This window comes from Pelophylax lessonae, assembly GCF_965119305.1.
Source record: "Pelophylax lessonae genome assembly, chromosome: 2".
NCBI classification, from domain to species: domain Eukaryota; kingdom Metazoa; phylum Chordata; class Amphibia; order Anura; family Ranidae; genus Pelophylax; species Pelophylax lessonae.
This window is the reverse complement of record NC_138769.1, coordinates 722017082-722037067: the sequence shown is the minus strand read 5'-3', so window position 1 is coordinate 722037067 and position 19986 is coordinate 722017082. Positions and strand designations below refer to the sequence as shown.

At 41.0% G+C, this 19986-nt stretch overlaps 2 protein-coding genes and 2 pseudogenes across 4 annotated transcripts in view; all 4 read right to left on the bottom strand.

Moving 5' to 3' along the window:
- Positions 1-2486: 2486 nt before the first annotated feature.
- On the bottom strand, positions 2487-3670 carry LOC309548283 (sodium/potassium-transporting ATPase subunit beta-1-like; annotated as a pseudogene). Its single transcript has 2 exons — positions 3660-3670; positions 2487-3337 (listed from the first exon to the last, which is right to left on the bottom strand). The product of its transcript is annotated as a sodium/potassium-transporting ATPase subunit beta-1-like (transcript).
- A 660-nt stretch (positions 3671-4330) lies between these two features.
- Positions 4331-5270, bottom strand: LOC309548282 (tetraspanin-2-like; the record flags this gene model as incomplete). The annotated part of the gene is made up of 1 exon (XM_082248225.1): positions 4331-5270. A coding segment is annotated over one exon (699 nt), but the record flags the coding sequence as incomplete, so codon positions are not given.
- A 6847-nt stretch (positions 5271-12117) lies between these two features.
- LOC309548281 (sodium/potassium-transporting ATPase subunit beta-1-like) overlaps positions 12118-19986 on the bottom strand; it is a 388713-nt pseudogene continuing 380844 nt past the window's right edge. Inside the window, exon 3 of the transcript XR_014226163.1 lies at positions 12118-12970. The product of XR_014226163.1 is annotated as a sodium/potassium-transporting ATPase subunit beta-1-like (transcript). The remainder of the gene's footprint in view (positions 12971-19986) is intronic.
- On the bottom strand, positions 13970-14905 carry LOC309546767 (tetraspanin-2-like; the record flags this gene model as incomplete). Its single annotated transcript, XM_082246457.1, has 1 exon — positions 13970-14905. A coding segment is annotated over one exon (702 nt), but the record flags the coding sequence as incomplete, so codon positions are not given.

Here is a 19986-nt window from a genome sequence, read left to right as displayed (position 1 = left end):
ACCTGCCTCCAAAGCCCTCACCACCCCACCCCAGTCCCTCGCCAAAAAAAACCCAAAAGAACTCTCTCACATTTGTACATTATCCTACCTTCCTATCTGTCCCTGCTCTGGTACAAGTTCTGCCTATGTAGTTTGTACTGGGCAAAAATCCCGCTCTCAGAGTTGCAACTAGCTGACAGGAAAAAAAAAAAGAAAAAAGCACTGACAGTACAAGCCAGCGCCACTAGAGGGACTGAAGAGACGGAGCAGGAGATTCGGGCATGCGCACAGCTCGATCTGCCGGCGCCGCTAGGACAGAGGGAGCGTAGGATGCCATGGAGACCGGCCGGCGCACGAGCATGCACACAAACACACGCGGCGCCGCTAGGAGAGGGAGCGTGAGATGTCTCCTTGGAGATTGGCCGGCCGCAAAGAGGTGCGGAGGATGTTTTTTTTCTCTTTACACTGACACAGAGGTGGCAGGCAGCCGCGGGCCGCATGAAAAGGCCTGGCGGGCCGGAATCGGCCTGCGGGCCTTGTGTTTGCCACCCGTGCTGTAGAGTCTGCACATATGCTACTGTACAAGTACACAAAAAAAATAAAATACACAATGTAGCAATATATATTGGGGCCAGAAACACTGCTTACTACATTTCGATTATGGAATTATAATTTACAGCAAAATGGGCATGTCCCAAGGTTCAATTCATTTATTCGTTTTTCTAAATTTACAGTATAATAAATACTCGCTGCTATTGCTACACCTTGATTTTACATTCTAACCCTAGTAAATGCAGAAAGCTAGTGTAAAGCATATACAGTGGGTACGGAAAGTATTCAGACCCCCTTAAATTTTTCACTCTTTGTTATATTGCAGCCATTTGCTAAAATCATTTAAGTTTATTCTTCTTCCTCATGAATGTACACATAGCACCCCATACTGACAGAAAAACACAGAATTGTTGACATTGTTGCAGATTTATTAAAAAAGAAAAACTGAAATATCACATGGTCCTAAGTATTCGGACCCTTTGCTCAGTATTTAGTAGAAGCCCCCTTTTGATCTAATACAGCCAGGAGTCTTTTTGGGAAAGATGCAGCAAGTCTTTCACACCTGGATTTGGGGATCCTCTGCCATTCCTCCTTGCAGATCCTGTCCAGTTCTGTCAGGTTGGATGGTAAACGTTGGTGGACAGCCATTTTTAGGTCTCTCTAGAGATGCTCAATTGGGTTTAAGTCAGGGCTCTGGCTGGGCCATTCAAGAACAGTCACGGAGTTGTTGTGAAGCCACTCCTTCGTTATTTTAGCTGTGTGTTTAGGGTCATTGTCTTGTTGGAAGGTAAACCTTCGGCCCAGTCTGAGGTCCAGAGCACTCTGGAGAAGGTTTTTGTCCAGGATATCCCTGTACTTGGCCGCATGAATCTTTCCCTCGATTGCAACCAGTCGTCCTGTCCCTGCAGCTGAAAAATACCCCCACAGCATGAATGCTGCCACCACCATGCTTCACTGTTGGGACTGTATTGGACAGGTGATGAGCAGTGCCTGGTTTTCTCCACACATACCGCTTAGAATTAAGGCCAAAAAGTTCTATTTTGGTCTCATCAGACCAGAGAATCTTATTTCTCACCATCTTGGAGTCCTTCAGGTGTTTTTTCGCAAACTCCATGCAGGCTTTCATGTGTCTTACACTGAGGAGAGGCTTCCGCCGGGCCACTCTGCCATAAAGCCCCGACTGGTGGAGGGCTGCAGTGATGGTTGACTTTCTACAACTTTCTCCCATCTCCTGACTGCATCTCTGGAGCTCAGCCACAGTGATCTTTGGGTTCTTCTTTACCTCTCTCACCAAGGCTCTTCTCCCCCGATAGCTCAGTTTGGCCGGACGGCCAGCTCTAGGAAGGGTTCTGGTCGTCCCAAACGTCTTCCATTTGAGGATTATGGAGGCCACTGTGCTCTTAGGAACCTTAAGTGCAGCAGAAATCTTTTTGTAACCTTGGCCAGATCTGTGCCTTGCCACAATTCTGTCTCTGAGCCCTTCAGGCAGTTCCTTTGACCTCATGATTCTCATTTGCTCTGACATGCATTGTGATCTGGAAGGTCTTGTATAGATAGGTGTGTGGCTTTCCTAATCAAGTCCAATCAGTATAATCAAACACAGCTGGACTCAAATGAAGGTGTAGAACCATCTCAAGGATGATCAGAAGAAATGGAAAGCACCTGAGTTAAATATATGAGTGTCACAGCAAAGGGTCTGAATACTTAGGACCATGTGATATTTCAGTTTTTCTTTTTTAATAAATCTGCAACAATGTCAACAATTCTGTGTTTTTCTGTCAGTATGGGGTGCTATGTGTACATTCATGAGGAAGAAGAATGAACTTAAATGATTTTAGCAAATGGCTGCAATATAACAAAGAGTGAAAAATTTAAGGGGGTCTGAATACTTTCCGTAACCACTGTATATTTAGTGTAGGTCCCATACATGACTGACTGTTCAAGACTAAAAGTTTTTTTGGGTTTCTTTTTTTGTTTTGTTTTTTTGTTAAATTGAATTTAATTATGGTATTACCCAAGCTGTGCCTATAATCAGCTCTTTATGTCAAACTTGACATCGAAACGTCCCTGAAAGCGGTCTTTATCACTATAGTGTATGTTTTCGCCAAACGCCTTGCACTCAATGCGGACTTCAGTGCCCATGGTGACATTAAATTGAACAGCAATAAGGGGCTGGAGATAGTAGGACTGTATCCGCTTTCCATAGTAAGGATAGTAGTTCAGTGGGAATCCAGCAATTCTGGCCATTCCAAAGTATTCCACATCTAGAATCTTAGGTTGATCTTCCTCTTTCTTTCCTGCACAAATAATAGGGATAACAAATGGATTGTAAGTTGCTCAGGGGATTTCAGGAAAAGATCAATTTTTTGGGGGCTTTGGCTTAAATCCCAAGATTCTGTTCATCTTGATGATTACACAAGGCCTGCCTTCCTTAAAGCCAAAGGTTGGATCTTGTAAACCAGAACAATTTCCAGGCCAACTCCTATCAAACCTGCATGATAATTTCTTGCTACCATCTTCAGGAATTGGTCCTTGGTCTGTGTAGGTTGTAGGTTTTTCAGAGCAGTCTTTAAAAATCTCTGGATCTAACTGCTTGCTGCTGTTGTATTTCTCCAAAAACCTAGATATACTATTCACATATTCTTCATACGACTTTGGGTCATTTAATGAATAGGAGATTTCTGTTTTTAAAGCTCTGGGCACCTGTGTGAGTCCTGGTGGCACTACACGATCTTGATACTTTGGTTCATAGATACTGATGGTTAACAGAAGCACTTGAATGGTCCCAATAAATATACCAGCTAAACTTATCAATTTATCTTTTAAGTATTCGTCTATTATTTAATCCCTATTTTGGCTATATTTCGAATAGTTTGATCATAACTTCTTGGATCATATTTGTTCCGAGGCTACACAGACCGGAAGTGACGTACACGGTCTTTCTAATAACTTCATAAAAACACGCTATAAAATCGATAATGTTCCAAAGAAATGAATAATTAAAGAAATCAATATAGTATAAATATTCTCATATATCAATCTCATGTTGGATAGGTGATACACTTAAAAAACTCCTAAATCTATTCAGGGAAATACGGACCAAAATAAAATAAAAGATATATGTGTACCAAAGGGTCATACTTACACTACTCACATATACTAAACCAACCGTATATTTAAAATCTATTCTAAAATTCAAGGGATATTTTATTAGCCTATTGATAACTTCATTCATTATACCTATAAATAAATCTTTTTTAGTGGTCAAAGAAGGGTAATTAAATTCTACAGCACAGCTTTCTAAAACTAATTATTTAAAATTTTCATGTATTTTAAATTATTATAAATATCTTTATTTCGTTAGTCTAAAAAAAAAAGGGCAATAAATAGGATATAAAATCTTTCTAAAATCTAGTTAAAAATTACTGATAAAACAATTTAAATCGAACTCTATATTCAAGCCATTAGGGGTGAGGGAATCCAAAGTGTGAATCCAGTAGGATTCACGTTGACTAAGGGAGCGTATTTTGTGGCTTCCTCTCCAGTGTTTCTTATAAGGTTCTATTGCCCAAAATTTATTTTTTTTTTTTCAAATAGTTATTATCTTTGTATATAACAAATGCATAAGATGATCTTAAACATCTACTATGTATACAGTAATTTTACAGCAATATTAACATTTTAGTTAAATAAAAGAATAAAACTGTAGCTAGATATAAAGATAAGGCCTCAATTTACACCAAAATCAAAAGACGTATTGAAACTTTATAAAGTAGCAAATTACATGTTAAGGAGACAATTCCTAGAGCATTAACCGGAAAATGCAATATTTAAAAATGGCTACATCATTCAATAACAGTTCCTCGGAGCAACGGCTTTTATAATATATTGCTTAGTTTTATACAAAGCATAGCTTATAGCATTTTGCTTATTATACATTACTTGGGTAATAAGGTTTGTCCAAGCCGACAGGTGTGTAACAGTCCCTGTGCCAGCAGGTACCACGGTGATGATCTGGGGTGGAAGGCACAATAGGCAGATCACAGCATATCTCTTGAATTTCGTATGGCACAACAAAGGACCATACTGAAGATCATACCGAAGATAGTTTTTCCGGCTGTGGCAACCGCAAGAATTCCAACTATTTGGAAACTGTGATGTAGCACCTTTGCAATCTCTTCCAAACAGTCCTTGTGTTCTTTATGATCCTCCAAGCACAAGCTGCTCACACGCTGTGCACTCTGGGGGTCTGCATTTCCACAGCATTTTGCAAATTTGTGAAAATCTTGCACAGTTTCATTTCCTCCTTCTTTTTTCAAATAGTCTTCATATGCCTTAGTGTATAAATGCTGAGCATCTGTAATAGTCCGTTGTTTGCCCAAAAATGCGAATACTCCTGCTGTGACTTCTGCAGCAAAAATGACAAGTAGGCAGGCAAAAAACGCCCCAAGCAAACACTGAGATTCACGGGCAGCTCCACAGCAGCCAAAGAAGCCAATCAGCCTCATCAATGCACCAGCTCCTATCAGTACATAAAGCCCAACAAAAAAGAATATATACACCTCTTCGTCGCCCTCACTTAGTTCTTTAATGTTCCCAGTAAATAGAAGCCACAAGCCAACACCTACTATTGCAGATCCTGCCAGCAGGAAGATGAGGTTGAAGGTGAGTAGCAGGTACTTGACACATCGCAGAGATCCGCTGAGTCTCCCTATCCCGGCTACTCTCCCGATCAGCAACAGATGTCACAGCACAGCAACCCTATTGCCCAAAATTTTAATTTAGAAGGATCTCTGTTATGGTGTTTGTCGAAGTGTCTAGACACGCTATGTTTTTCGAAGCCTTTCTCTATATTTTTGATGTGTTCTTTCACTCTAATTCTCAATAGCCTCTTTGTTCTCCCGACATATTGTAAGCCGCAGTCGCACTCTAGAGCATACACTACACCTTCAGTGTTGCAGCATACAAAGTCTTTTATTTTATGAATAAGACCATTTCTTGTAGATTTAAAATCAAAGTCTTTTTCTTTAGGGTTTTTGGTTTTTAAACATGCATAGCATCGCTTACAGGGATAAAATCCCTTTCCGGAAAAAAACGTGAGATTCCTTTTGGGCGGATCAACCACCATTTTAACAATCATATTCTTGATTATTGGTGCTTTTTTGTAAACAAAGACGGGTTTTTCAGGTAAATTGCAGCCAAGGTGTTTATCTAATTTTAAAATCTCCCAGTGTTTTTTAATTATTTTTTCTATCTTTTTGTATTGCATATTGTAATCCAGTAAAATGGGTAATTTGTCTGTAAATTTTTTTTCTTTTTTTTTCTTTGTTCATTACTAGGGTTTTTCTTTCTAAATTTCCAACTTCCTTTATTTTGTCTGCAATGAAGATTGGATCGTAACCTTTTTCAACGAATCTATCTCCAATCACTCTAGCTTGTTCTTAAAAGTCATTCTTTCTTTTACAATTCCTTTTTAGTCTTAGTAATTGACCTTTCGGGATATTGCATATCCAATTCGCATGGTGGCAACTATCTGTGGGGAGATAGCTGTTCTTATCAACGTCTTTGAAGTGAGTTTTCGTGATAATCTTCTTTTCTTCTTCATCTTGTATGATTCCAAGATCTAAATATGTCACTTGTTTATTGCTGATCTCCCGTGTCAGTTTAATGTTTTTATCGTTCTCATTTAATTTAATTAAAAAGTTTTCCAATGTTTCGAAAGTGCCATTCCATATTAAAAATACATCGTCAATAAATCTTTTGTTTAAAAAAAGTTCCTTTGGAGTGTCTTTAAAAATCGTGTCTTCTTCCCATCTTGCCATAAAAACATTAGCGACGCTTGGTGCAAATTTTGCGCCCATGGCAACTCCAATTTTTTTGGTGGTAATAGGTTTTATTGTACCAGAAATAGTTTTAATCCAAACAAAAATCTAGGCATCTTACTATAAATTTCCTCTGCTTGCAGACCAGCGTTGTATACTTCCGCAGCGCCCATTTCACTGATTCACGTGCTTCCTGGTGATTAATTATAGTGTACAAAGCTGCTACATCAACCGTCGCCATAAAAATATTATTATCAAATTTAGGTAGTTCGTCTAAAATCTGTAAAATATGTTTAGTATCTTTGACAAAAGCTTTTGTAAGGGGTACTATTGGCTGCATGTATGAGTCAATATATTGACCCAGTCTTGATGTTAAAGATTCTATACCGTTCACTATTGGTCTTGGTGGTGGATTTTCTTTATTCTTGTGAAGTCCTGCAGGCTTCTGGTAAAAGATATTTGGCTTCTTTTTTATTCAATATGTTCTTTTTGAGGCCTAAGTGTAAAAGTTGTTTGAGTTCCTTTCTATGTTTCAAAATGGGGTTACTAGACAATTTTTCATAAGTCACCGAGTCTTCCAGCATTTCTTTCATTGTGTTCTCGTATTGTTCCTTAGTTAAAATAACGATTCCTCCGCCCCTTATCTGCTGGTCTTATTATAATATCCTTTCTTCTTTGCAATTTCTTTAATCCACTTTGTATAGCTCTTGATTCATCGTATTTTTTTATTTTCAGATTTTTTATATCTTCTAAAACCATGTCTTTAAAAACTCCTATGTGTCTATTGTCATGTATTTGAGGATTAAAAACAGATCGATTTCTTAAAGTGCTGTATCTGGTCCGAGTTGGAGGTAGAGGTTGTACTTTTTATAGGGTTACTCAATAAATATTTTTTCACATTTAATTGCCGAATATATTTTTGAATCCCTATATAGGTTTCAAATTTATTCCAATTCTTTTTTGGAGCATATTTCAGTCCTTTATCTAGGACTTTTAATTCTTCCTGTGTTAATGTTTTATTACTGATATTGAATACTCCCGGTCCTATCTGTCTCTTTTCCTCTTGTTTTCTCTTTCCTCCTCTACTCCCTCTCTTTTTTCCATGCTTCTTCTTGGGTTTCTTGATTCGTCTTTTTTCTTTGGTGAGTGAGCATCCCTTCCTTTCTCTAAAAAAGACCTATTCTCCCCTTCTTCCCTGTGCCTTTCTCTCCTATTTTCATCATTTCTTTGTACATTTCTTCCTTCTTCTTCTTCTTGGTAATTGGCCAAGGGAGCGAATTGATTATAGACTGGAATTGGGCTCCTTTCTCCTCTATATTGGGGATATTCCTGTGGAGGCCCTCTATTATATCCATTGAAACTGCATCTTCTGTGCTCCTATTGCTGCAATAGGCAAACTGGTGAGGGTCTAATGTGGATGGCAGAGAGTCCTTCACGTGAGCCAGGACCAGCCGCTCAAAGCACTTCATGACAATGGGTGTCAGTGCTACAGGGCGGTAGTCGTTCAGGCATGTTGGGCTGGAGTGTTTCGGCACTGGCACAATGGAGGTGCGTTTAAAGCAAGTGGGAACAGCTGCTTGGGCAGCTGGGGGGCTGTGATGTAAAATGGGTGGACTTGGATGCAAAGGGGGGCTGTGATGTAAAGCAGGCACTGTAATGTGAAGGCACTGTATTGTAAAGAGGGGCTTTGTTGTAAAGGGGTGCTCTGATGTAAAGGGGGTGCTGTAATGTAAAGTGGGGTACGGTGATGTAAACTGACACTGTAATGTAAATAGGGGCTGTATTGTAAAGGGGGGTTCTGTGATGTAAAGCGGGGGTTTTGCAATGTAAAAGGGGCTCTGTAGTGTAAAGGGGGAGGCTGTGATGTAAAGGGAAGGACTGATGACACTGATGTAAAAGGGGAAACTTTAATATAATAGGGAGGGGCCGTAATGTGATGAAACCGAGTCATAGAGACTCGGACCTCTGCTGGATAAACATTTTAATGGCCGGACCTATGAGAATTTGAATTCAATACCCCTGCTCTAGTCCTAAACTGCTTGTTTGTGAGAGACTGCTAGTTATCTATAGGACTAACTAAGCAGGATCATTTTTAGGGTACTTACTGTATTTCTCAGCTCCTGTATCGGTCTCAAGAGCCAACACAGAGCATTTAATGGATGTAGGACAGAAAAGCAGTCACAACAAGTCATCTCGTCACCGTTCTCTTCTTCCTCTTCGCCGCTCTCGTTCTGTTGTTTTGGCGATTCTGCCGTCACCGCTCATCCCCAATTCTCCAGGAATGGAACATTCACTAAACATGTTCCCCATATGAGGAAACATGGCTTCCAGATATTCAGAGGGTTTCCTTCTCCCTTCCTCTGCTGTAGTTGGTACAAACCTGTTCTTTATAGACATGGGACTTTCCTCACCCTGGTCACCCAGAACTAACTAATCAGTAGAACGTTCCAGAATACTTACTATTGGGATTCTCCTGGTCAGGTCTTTGATTACGGCAGGAGGTGAGGCAATTTGCTTCTCCTCCATAGTTGCCTCCACTTTGTTTGCTCTTTCCATTTTATTATCTAAAGAGAAAAAAAAGATGGTAAGCTTAAGTACAAATTTTAGAGTGGAACTCTACTCAAAATGTTTTCTTGTAGATTTGGATGGAGTCGGTAAAGGGTTCAGATGTTTCCAAGGTTTCATTCTTTCATTCATTCACAGAGTGCAAGGTTCAGAAATGCACTGCGTACAGAGTGTGGGGTTCAGGAGTGCGCTGTGTACGGAGTGTGGGGTTGTGTACAGAGTGTGGGGTTGCGTGCGGAGTTGCGTTCAGAGTTTTGGTGTGCGCTGGGGACAGAGTGCGGGATTCAGGAGTGTTCTGCGCATGGAGTGCGGGGTTGCGTGCAGAGTTGCGTACGGAGTGCGAGGTTGCGTGCAGAGTTTTGGCGTGCGCTGGTGACGGAGTGCGGGGTTCAGGAGTGCGCTGCATATGGAGTGCGGGTTCAGGAGTGCCCTCTGCATGGAGTGCGGGGTTGCGTGCGGAGTTTTAGCGTGCGCTGGGTACGGAGTGCGGGATTCAGGAGTGCGCTGCATATGGAGTGCGGGTTCAGGAGTGCCCTGCGCATGGAGTGCGGGGTTGCGTGAAGAGTTTTGGCGTGCGCTGCGTACGGAGTGTGGGGTTCAGGAGTGTGCTGCATATGGAGTGCGGGTTCAGGAGTGCGCTGCGCCTGGAGTGCGGGGTTGCGTGTGGAGTTTTGGCGTGCGGGGCTCAGGAGTGCGTTCTGCTCCCATCCTCCCACCTGCGTCCAAAGCCCTCACCACCCCACCCCAGTCCCTCGCCAAAAAAAACCCAAAAGAACTCTCTCACATTTGTACATTATCCTACCTTCCTATCTGTCCCTGCTCTGGTACAAGTTCTGCCTATGTAGTTTGTACTGGGCAAAAATCCCGCTCTCAGAGTTGCAACTAGCTGACAGGAAAAAAAAAAAGAAAAAAGCACTGACAGTACAAGCCAGCGCCACTAGAGGGACTGAAGAGACGGAGCAGGAGATTCGGGCATGCGCACAGCTCGATCTGCCGGCGCCGCTAGGACAGAGGGAGCGTAGGATGCCATGGAGACCGGCCGGCACACGAGCATGCACACAAACACACGCGGCGCCGCTAGGAGAGGGAGCGTGAGATGTCTCCTTGGAGATTGGCCGGCCGCAAAGAGGTGCGGAGGATGTTTTTTTTCTCTTTACACTGACACAGAGGTGGCAGGCAGCCGCGGGCCGCATGAAAAGGCCTGGCGGGCCGGAATCGGCCTGCGGGCCTTGTGTTTGCCACCCGTGCTGTAGAGTCTGCACATATGCTACTGTACAAGTACACAAAAAAAATAATATACACAATGTAGCAATATATATTGGGGCCAGAAACACTGCTTACTACATTTCGATTATGGAATTATAATTTACAGCAAAATGGGCATGTCCCAAGGTTCAATTCATTTATTCGTTTTTCTAAATTTACAGTATAATAAATACTCGCTGCTATTGCTACACCTTGATTTTACATTCTAACCCTAGTAAATGCAGAAAGCTAGTGTAAAGCATATACAGTGGGTACGGAAAGTATTCAGACCCCCTTAAATTTTTCACTCTTTGTTATATTGCAGCCATTTGCTAAAATCATTTAAGTTTATTCTTCTTCCTCATGAATGTACACATAGCACCCCATACTGACAGAAAAACACAGAATTGTTGACATTGTTGCAGATTTATTAAAAAAGAAAAACTGAAATATCACATGGTCCTAAGTATTCGGACCCTTTGCTCAGTATTTAGTAGAAGCCCCCTTTTGATCTAATACAGCCAGGAGTCTTTTTGGGAAAGATGCAGCAAGTCTTTCACACCTGGATTTGGGGATCCTCTGCCATTCCTCCTTGCAGATCCTGTCCAGTTCTGTCAGGTTGGATGGTAAATGTTGGTGGACAGCCATTTTTAGGTCTCTCTAGAGATGCTCAATTGGGTTTAAGTCAGGGCTCTGGCTGGGCCATTCAAGAACAGTCACGGAGTTGTTGTGAAGCCACTCCTTCGTTATTTTAGCTGTGTGTTTAGGGTCATTGTCTTGTTGGAAGGTAAACCTTCGGCCCAGTCTGAGGTCCAGAGCACTCTGGAGAAGGTTTTTGTCCAGGATATCCCTGTACTTGGCCGCATGAATCTTTCCCTCGATTGCAACCAGTCGTCCTGTCCCTGCAGCTGAAAAATACCCCCACAGCATGAATGCTGCCACCACCATGCTTCACTGTTGGGACTGTATTGGACAGGTGATGAGCAGTGCCTGGTTTTCTCCACACATACCGCTTAGAATTAAGGCCAAAAAGTTCTATTTTGGTCTCATCAGACCAGAGAATCTTATTTCTCACCATCTTGGAGTCCTTCAGGTGTTTTTTCGCAAACTCCATGCAGGCTTTCATGTGTCTTACACTGAGGAGAGGCTTCCGCCGGGCCACTCTGCCATAAAGCCCCGACTGGTGGAGGGCTGCAGTGATGGTTGACTTTCTACAACTTTCTCCCATCTCCTGACTGCATCTCTGGAGCTCAGCCACAGTGATCTTTGGGTTCTTCTTTACCTCTCTCACCAAGGCTCTTCTCCCCCGATAGCTCAGTTTGGCCGGACGGCCAGCTCTAGGAAGGGTTCTGGTCGTCCCAAACGTCTTCCATTTGAGGATTATGGAGGCCACTGTGCTCTTAGGAACCTTAAGTGCAGCAGAAATCTTTTTGTAACCTTGGCCAGATCTGTGCCTTGCCACAATTCTGTCTCTGAGCCCTTCAGGCAGTTCCTTTGACCTCATGATTCTCATTTGCTCTGACATGCATTGTGATCTGGAAGGTCTTGTATAGATAGGTGTGTGGCTTTCCTAATCAAGTCCAATCAGTATAATCAAACACAGCTGGACTCAAATGAAGGTGTAGAACCATCTCAAGGATGATCAGAAGAAATGGAAAGCACCTGAGTTAAATATATGAGTGTCACAGCAAAGGGTCTGAATACTTAGGACCATGTGATATTTCAGTTTTTCTTTTTTAATAAATCTGCAACAATGTCAACAATTCTGTGTTTTTCTGTCAGTATGGGGTGCTATGTGTACATTCATGAGGAAGAAGAATGAACTTAAATGATTTTAGCAAATGGCTGCAATATAACAAAGAGTGAAAAATTTAAGGGGGTCTGAATACTTTCCGTAACCACTGTATATTTAGTGTAGGTCCCATACATGACTGACTGTTCAAGACTAAAAGTTTTTTTGGGTTTTTTTTTTTGTTTTGTTTTTTTGTTAAATTGAATTTAATTATGGTATTACCCAAGCTGTGCCTATAATCAGCTCTTTATGTCAAACTTGACATCGAAACGTCCCTGAAAGCGGTCTTTATCACTATAGTGTATGTTTTCGCCAAACGCCTTGCACTCAATGCGGACTTCAGTGCCCATGGTGACATTAAATTGAACAGCAATAAGGGGCTGGAGATAGTAGGACTGTATCCGCTTTCCATAGTAAGGATAGTAGTTCAGTGGGAATCCAGCAATTCTGGCCATTCCAAAGTATTCCACATCTAGAATCTTAGGTTGATCTTCCTCTTTCTTTCCTGCACAAATAATAGGGATAACAAATGGATTGTAAGTTGCTCAGGGGATTTCAGGAAAAGATCAATTTTTTGGGGGCTTTGGCTTAAATCCCAAGATTCTGTTCATCTTGATGATTACACAAGGCCTGCCTTCCTTAAAGCCAAAGGTTGGATCTTGTAAACCAGAACAATTTCCAGGCCAACTCCTATCAAACCTGCATGATAATTTCTTGCTACCATCTTCAGGAATTGGTCCTTGGTCTGTGTAGGTTGTAGGTTTTTCAGAGCAGTCTTTAAAAATCTCTGGATCTAACTGCTTGCTGCTGTTGTATTTCTCCAAAAACCTAGATATACTATTCACATATTCTTCATACGACTTTGGGTCATTTAATGAATAGGAGATTTCTGTTTTTAAAGCTCTGGGCACCTGTGTGAGTCCTGGTGGCACTACACGATCTTGATACTTTGGTTCATAGATACTGATGGTTAACAGAAGCACTTGAATGGTCCCAATAAATATACCAGCTAAACTTATCAATTTATCTTTTAAGTATTCGTCTATTATTTAATCCCTATTTTGGCTATATTTCGAATAGTTTGATCATAACTTCTTGGATCATATTTGTTCCGAGGCTACACAGACCGGAAGTGACGTACACGGTCTTTCTAATAACTTCATAAAAACACGCTATAAAATCGATAATGTTCCAAAGAAATGAATAATTAAAGAAATCAATATAGTATAAATATTCTCATATATCAATCTCATGTTGGATAGGTGATACACTTAAAAAACTCCTAAATCTATTCAGGGAAATACGGACCAAAATAAAATAAAAGATATATGTGTACCAAAGGGTCATACTTACACTACTCACATATACTAAACCAACCGTATATTTAAAATCTATTATAAAATTCAAGGGATATTTTATTAGCCTATTGATAACTTCATTCATTATACCTATAAATAAATCTTTTTTAGTGGTCAAAGAAGGGTAATTAAATTCTACAGCACAGCTTTCTAAAACTAATTATTTAAAATTTTCATGTATTTTAAATTATTATAAATATCTTTATTTCGTTAGTCTAAAAAAAAAAGGGCAATAAATAGGATATAAAATCTTTCTAAAATCTAGTTAAAAATTACTGATAAAACAATTTAAATCGAACTCTATATTCAAGCCATTAGGGGTGAGGGAATCCAAAGTGTGAATCCAGTAGGATTCACGTTGACTAAGGGAGCGTATTTTGTGGCTTCCTCTCCAGTGTTTCTTATAAGGTTCTATTGCCCAAAATTTATTTTTTTTTTTTCAAATAGTTATTATCTTTGTATATAACAAATGCATAAGATGATCTTAAACATCTACTATGTATACAGTAATTTTACAGCAATATTAACATTTTAGTTAAATAAAAGAATAAAACTGTAGCTAGATATAAAGATAAGGCCTCAATTTACACCAAAATCAAAAGACGTATTGAAACTTTATAAAGTAGCAAATTACATGTTAAGGAGACAATTCCTAGAGCATTAACCGGAAAATGCAATATTTAAAAATGGCTACATCATTCAATAACAGTTCCTCGGAGCAACGGCTTTCATAATATATTGCTTAGTTTTATACAAAGCATAGCTTATAGCATTTTGCTTATTATACATTGCTTGGGTAATAAGGTTTGTCCAAGCCGACAGGTGTGTAACAGTCCCTGTGCCAGCAGGTACCACGGTGATGATCTGGGGTGGAAGGCACAATAGGCAGATCACAGCATATCTCTTGAATTTCGTATGGCACAACAAAGGACCATACTGAAGATCATACCGAAGATAGTTATTCCGGCTGTGGCAACCGCAAGAATTCCAACTATTTGGAAACTGTGATGTAGCACCTTTGCAATCTCTTCCAAACAGTCCTTGTGTTCTTTATGATCCTCCAAGCACAAGCTGTTCACACGCTGTGCACTCTGGGGGTCTGCATTTCCACAGCATTTTGCAAATTTGTGAAAATCTTGCAGAGTTTCATTTCCTCCTTTTTTCAAATAGTCTTGATATGCCTTAGTGTATAAATGCTGAGCATCTGTAATAGTCCGTTGTTTGCCCAAAAATGCGAATACTCCTGCTGTGACTTCTGCAGCAAAAATGACAAGTAGGCAGGCAAAAAACGCCCCAAGCAAACACTGAGATTCACGGGCAGCTCCACAGCAGCCAAAGAAGCCAATCAGCATCATCAATGCACCAGCTCCTATCAGTACATAAAGCCCAACAAAAAAGAATATATACACCTCTTCGTCGCCCTCACTTAGTTCTTTAATGTTCCCAGTAAATAGAAGCCACAAGCCAACACCTACTATTGCAGATCCTGCCAGCAGGAAGATGAGGTTGAAGGTGAGTAGCAGGTACTTGACACATCGCAGAGATCCGCTGAGTCTCCCTATCCCGGCTACTCTCCCGATCAGCAACAGATGTCACAGCACAGCAACCCTATTGCCCAAATTTTTAATTTAGAAGGATCTCTGTTATGGTGTTTGTCGAAGTGTCTAGACACGCTATGTTTTTCGAAGCCTTTCTCTATATTTTTGATGTGTTCTTTCACTCTAATTCTCAATAGCCTCTTTGTTCTCCCGACATATTGTAAGCCGCAGTCGCACTCTAGAGCATACACTACACCTTCAGTGTTGCAGCATACAAAGTCTTTTATTTTATGAATAAGACCATTTCTTGTAGATTTAAAATCAAAGACTTTTTCTTTAGGGTTTTTGGTTTTTAAACATGCATAGCATCGCTTACAGGGATAAAATCCCTTTCCGGAAAAAAACGTGAGATTCCTTTTGGGCGGATCAACCACCATTTTAACAACCATATTCTTGATTATTGGTGCTTTTTTGTAAACAAAGACGGGTTTTTCAGGTAAATTGCAGCCAAGGTGTTTATCTAATTTTAAAATCTCCCAGTGTTTTTTAATTATTTTTTCTATCTTTTTGTATTGCATATTGTAATCCAGTAAAATGGGTAATTTGTCTGTAAATTTTTTTTCTATTTTTTTCTTTGTTCATTACTAGGGTTTTTCTTTCTAAATTTCCAACTTCCTTTATTTTGTCTGCAATGAAGATTGGATCGTAACCTTTTTCAACGAATCTATCTCCAATCACTCTAGCTTGTTCTTAAAAGTCATTCTTTCTTTTACAATTCCTTTTTAGTCTTAGTAATTGACCTTTCGGGATATTGCATATCCAATTCGCATGGTGGCAACTATCTGTGGGGAGATAGCAGTTCTTATCAACGTCTTTGAAGTGAGTTTTCGTGATAATCTTCTTTTCTTCTTCATCTTGTATGATTCCAAGATCTAAATACGTCACTTGTTTATTGCTGATCTCCCATGTCAGTTTAATGTTTTTATCGTTCTCATTTAATTTAATTAAAAAGTTTTCCAATGTTTCTAAAGTGCCATTCCATATTAAAAATACATAGTCAATAAATCTTTTGTATAAAAAAAGTTCCTTTGGAGTGTCTTTAAAAATCGTGTCTTCTTCCCATCTTGCCATAAAAACATTAGCGACGCTTGGTGCAAATTTTGCGCCCATGGCAACTCCAATTTTTTTGGTGGTAATAGGTTTTATTGTACCAGAAATAGTTTTTATCCAAACAAAAATCTAGGCATCTTACTATAAATTTCCTCTGCTTGCAGACCAGCGTTGTATACTTCCGCAGCGCCCATTTCACTGATTCACATGCTTCCTGGTGATTAATTATAGTGTACAAAGCTGCTACATCAACCGTCGCCATAAAAATATTATTATCAAATTTAGGTAGTTCGTCTAAAATCTGTAAAATATGTTTAGTATCTTTGACAAAAGCTTTAGTAAGTGGTACTATTGGCTGCATGTATGAGTCAATATATTGACCCAGTCTTGATGTTAAAGATTCTATACCGTTCACTATTGGTCTTGGTGGTGGATTTTCTTTATTCTTGTGAAGTCCTGCAGGCTTCTGGTAAAAGATATTTGGCTTCTTTTTTATTCAATATGTTCTTTTTGAGGCCTAAGTGTAAAAGTTGTTTGAGTTCCTTTCTATGTTTCAAAATGGGGTTACTAGACAATTTTTCATAAGTCACCGAGTCTTCCAGCATTTCTTTCATTGTGTTCTCGTATTGTTCCTTAGTTAAAATAACGATTCCTCCGCCCCTTATCTGCTGGTCTTATTATAATATCCTTTCTTCTTTGCAATTTCTTTAATCCACTTTGTATAGCTCTTGATTCATCGTATTTTTTTATTTTCAGATTTTTTATATCTTCTAAAACCATGTCTTTAAAAACTCCTATGTGTCTATTGTCATGCATTTGAGGATTAAAAACAGATCGATTTCTTAAAGTGCTGTATCTGGTCCGAGTTGGAGGTAGAGGTTGTACTTTTTATAGGGTTACTCAATAAATATTTTTTCACATTTAATTGCCGAATATATTTTTGAATCCCTATATAGGTTTCAAATTTATTCCAATTCTTTTTTGGAGCATATTTCAGTCCTTTATCTAGGACTTTTAATTCTTCCTGTGTTAATGTTTTATTACTGATATTGAATACTCCCGGTCCTATCTGTCTCTTTTCCTCTTGTTTTCTCTTTCCTCCTCTACTCCCTCTCTTTTTTCCATGCTTCTTCTTGGGTTTCTTGATTCGTCTTTTTTCTTTGGTGAGTGGGCATCCCTTCCTTTCTCTAAAAAAGACCTATTCTCCCCTTCTTCCCTGTGCCTTTCTCTCCTATTTTCATCATTTCTTTGTACATTTCTTCCTTCTTCTTCTTCTTGGTAATTGGCCAAGGGAGCGAATTGATTATAGACTGGAATTGGGCTCCTTTCTCCTCTATATTGGGGATATTCCTGTGGAGGCCCTCTATTATATCCATTGAAACTGCATCTTCTGTGCTCCTATTGCTGCAATAGGCAAACTGGTGAGGGTCTAATGTGGATGGCAGAGAGTCCTTCACGTGAGCCAGGACCAGCCGCTCAAAGCACTTCATGACAATGGGTGTCAGTGCTACAGGGCGGTAGTCGTTCAGGCATGTTGGGCTGGAGTGTTTCGGCACTGGCACAATGGAGGTGCGTTTAAAGCAAGTGGGAACAGCTGCTTGGGCAGCTGGGGGGCTGTGATGTAAAATGGGTGGACTTGGATGCAAAGGGGGGCTGTGATGTAAAGCAGGCACTGTAATGTGAAGGCACTGTATTGTAAAGAGGGGCTTTGTTGTAAAGGGGTGCTCTGATGTAAAGGGGGTGCTGTAATGTAAAGTGGGGTACGGTGATGTAAACTGACACTGTAATGTAAATAGGGGCTGTATTGTAAAGGGGGGTTCTGTGATGTAAAGCGGGGGTTTTGCAATGTAAAAGGGGCTCTGTAGTGTAAAGGGGGAGGCTGTGATGTAAAGGGAAGGACTGATGACACTGATGTAAAAGGGGAAACTTTAATATAATAGGGAGGGGCCGTAATGTGATGAAACCGAGTCATAGAGACTCGGACCTCTGCTGGATAAACATTTTAATGGCCGGACCTATGAGAATTTGAATTCAATACCCCTGCTCTAGTCCTAAACTGCTTGTTTGTGAGAGACTGCTAGTTATCTATGGGACTAACTAAGCAGGATCATTTTTAGGGTACTTACTGTATTTCTCAGCTCCTGTATCGGTCTCAAGAGCCAACACAGAGCATTTAATGGATGTAGGACAGAAAAGCAGTCACAACAAGTCATCTCGTCACCGTTCTCTTCTTCCTCTTCGCCGCTCTCGTTCTGTTGTTTTGGCGATTCTGCCGTCACCGCTCATCCCCAATTCTCCAGGAAAGGAACATTCACTAAAAATGTTCCCCATATGAGGAAACATGGCTTCCAGATATTCAGAGGGTTTCCTTCTCCCTTCCTCTGCTGTAGTTGGTACAAACCTGTTCTTTATAGACATGGGACTTTCCTCACCCTGGTCACCCAGAACTAACTAATCAGTAGAACGTTCCAGAATACTTACTATTGGGATTCTCCTGGTCAGGTCTTTGATTACGGCAGGAGGTGAGGCAATTTGCTTCTCCTCCATAGTTGCCTCCACTTTGTTTGCTCTTTCCATTTTATTATCTAAAGAGAAAAAAAAGATGGTAAGCTTAAGTACAAATTTTAGAGTGGAACTCTACTCAAAATGTTTTCTTGTAGATTTGGATGGAGTCGGTAAAGGGTTCAGATGTTTCCAAGGTTTCATTCTTTTCTGTGTTCTGACCGGGATAGTTTCTTCTCACTTCCTGTCATCTCAGCAGGAGAAGAAGTGAGCAGAATCCTCCCAGTGGGGGTCGCAGACATCAGTAACTCATATGAGGTGCGAACTTGCTAACCCGTCCCCATTCCATTTGAAACTGTGTTGCTTTAATATTATAATACAATTTTTGAAAGCATTTTCTCCTGAACCCGGCATTCTGTGTGTAATGCACCCTGGAACCCTGCACTCTGTACATAGCGCACCCCTGAACCCTGCACTCTGTACATAGCGCACCCCTGAACCCTGCATTCTGTGTTTAATGCACCCTGGAACTCTGCACTCTGTGCATAGCGCACCCCTGAACCCTGCATTCTGTGTGTAATGCACCCCTGAACCCTGCACTCTGTACATAGCGCAAACCTGAACCCTGAACTCTGTGTGTGATGCACCCCTGAACTAGGGCTGAACGATAGTCGATACTATCGTTCTGCGGTCTTGGGTGATATTCATATTGCCGAAGACAAGATATTTAGTATAGGCAGGGAGAAGTCAGGAGTCGGCGGTGGAGGAGGAGGACTCACAGTGATTACATCCGTCCCATGTTCCGTTAAGCTTTGCCCATAGATAAGCTCCACACATCGGGGGGCAGTGTGGGAGATGTAGTTCTTCGCTCCCCTGTTCCTCCACTGGTTGGCGCCTACAAAGACTACATCTCCCGGCATCCCTTGCGCCTTATCAGCTGCCCCTGCACACAGACAGACAGCTCCAGCGGTGTCCTATCACACCGGAGGAGGATGATGTCACCTGCAGGCTGCAGCAAGCAGAGACAGTTCAAATAGATCTGCACGTATGAGGAGCCCGGGTAGGATTCATGAGGGACCCGGCATGCTCGGGTGAGAGAGACCCTCCCTATGCTAGGAATGGCTGTGCTGGAGAACACGGACAGTACACACTGCAGGGGATGCTGGGGAGACACTCAACCAGCTTATGGGCGTGACAGTTATGTGGGGAGACTGCTAATACTCGGTGCGGGGTGCATGGAGGGTGTTCCATTGAGAAGAGCAGCTTGCTGGGTGGCTGGAGCCTCCCTTTCATCTGCAGTCACTGATCTCACTGGACACAATGGGGGCAACTACTGCCTTCCTTTCATTCTCCTCCATTCATACTGTCATCCCACTGGAAGCACGGCGCAGAAGGCTGTGCTGCTGCCTGCTTGCCCTGCTGCAATACTTCATGATTTCCATCCATTCTCAATATCGCAATATATATTGTTGAAAATAAAACATTGCAATATTTTTTTTTTCCAATATCGTGCAGGCCTGCCC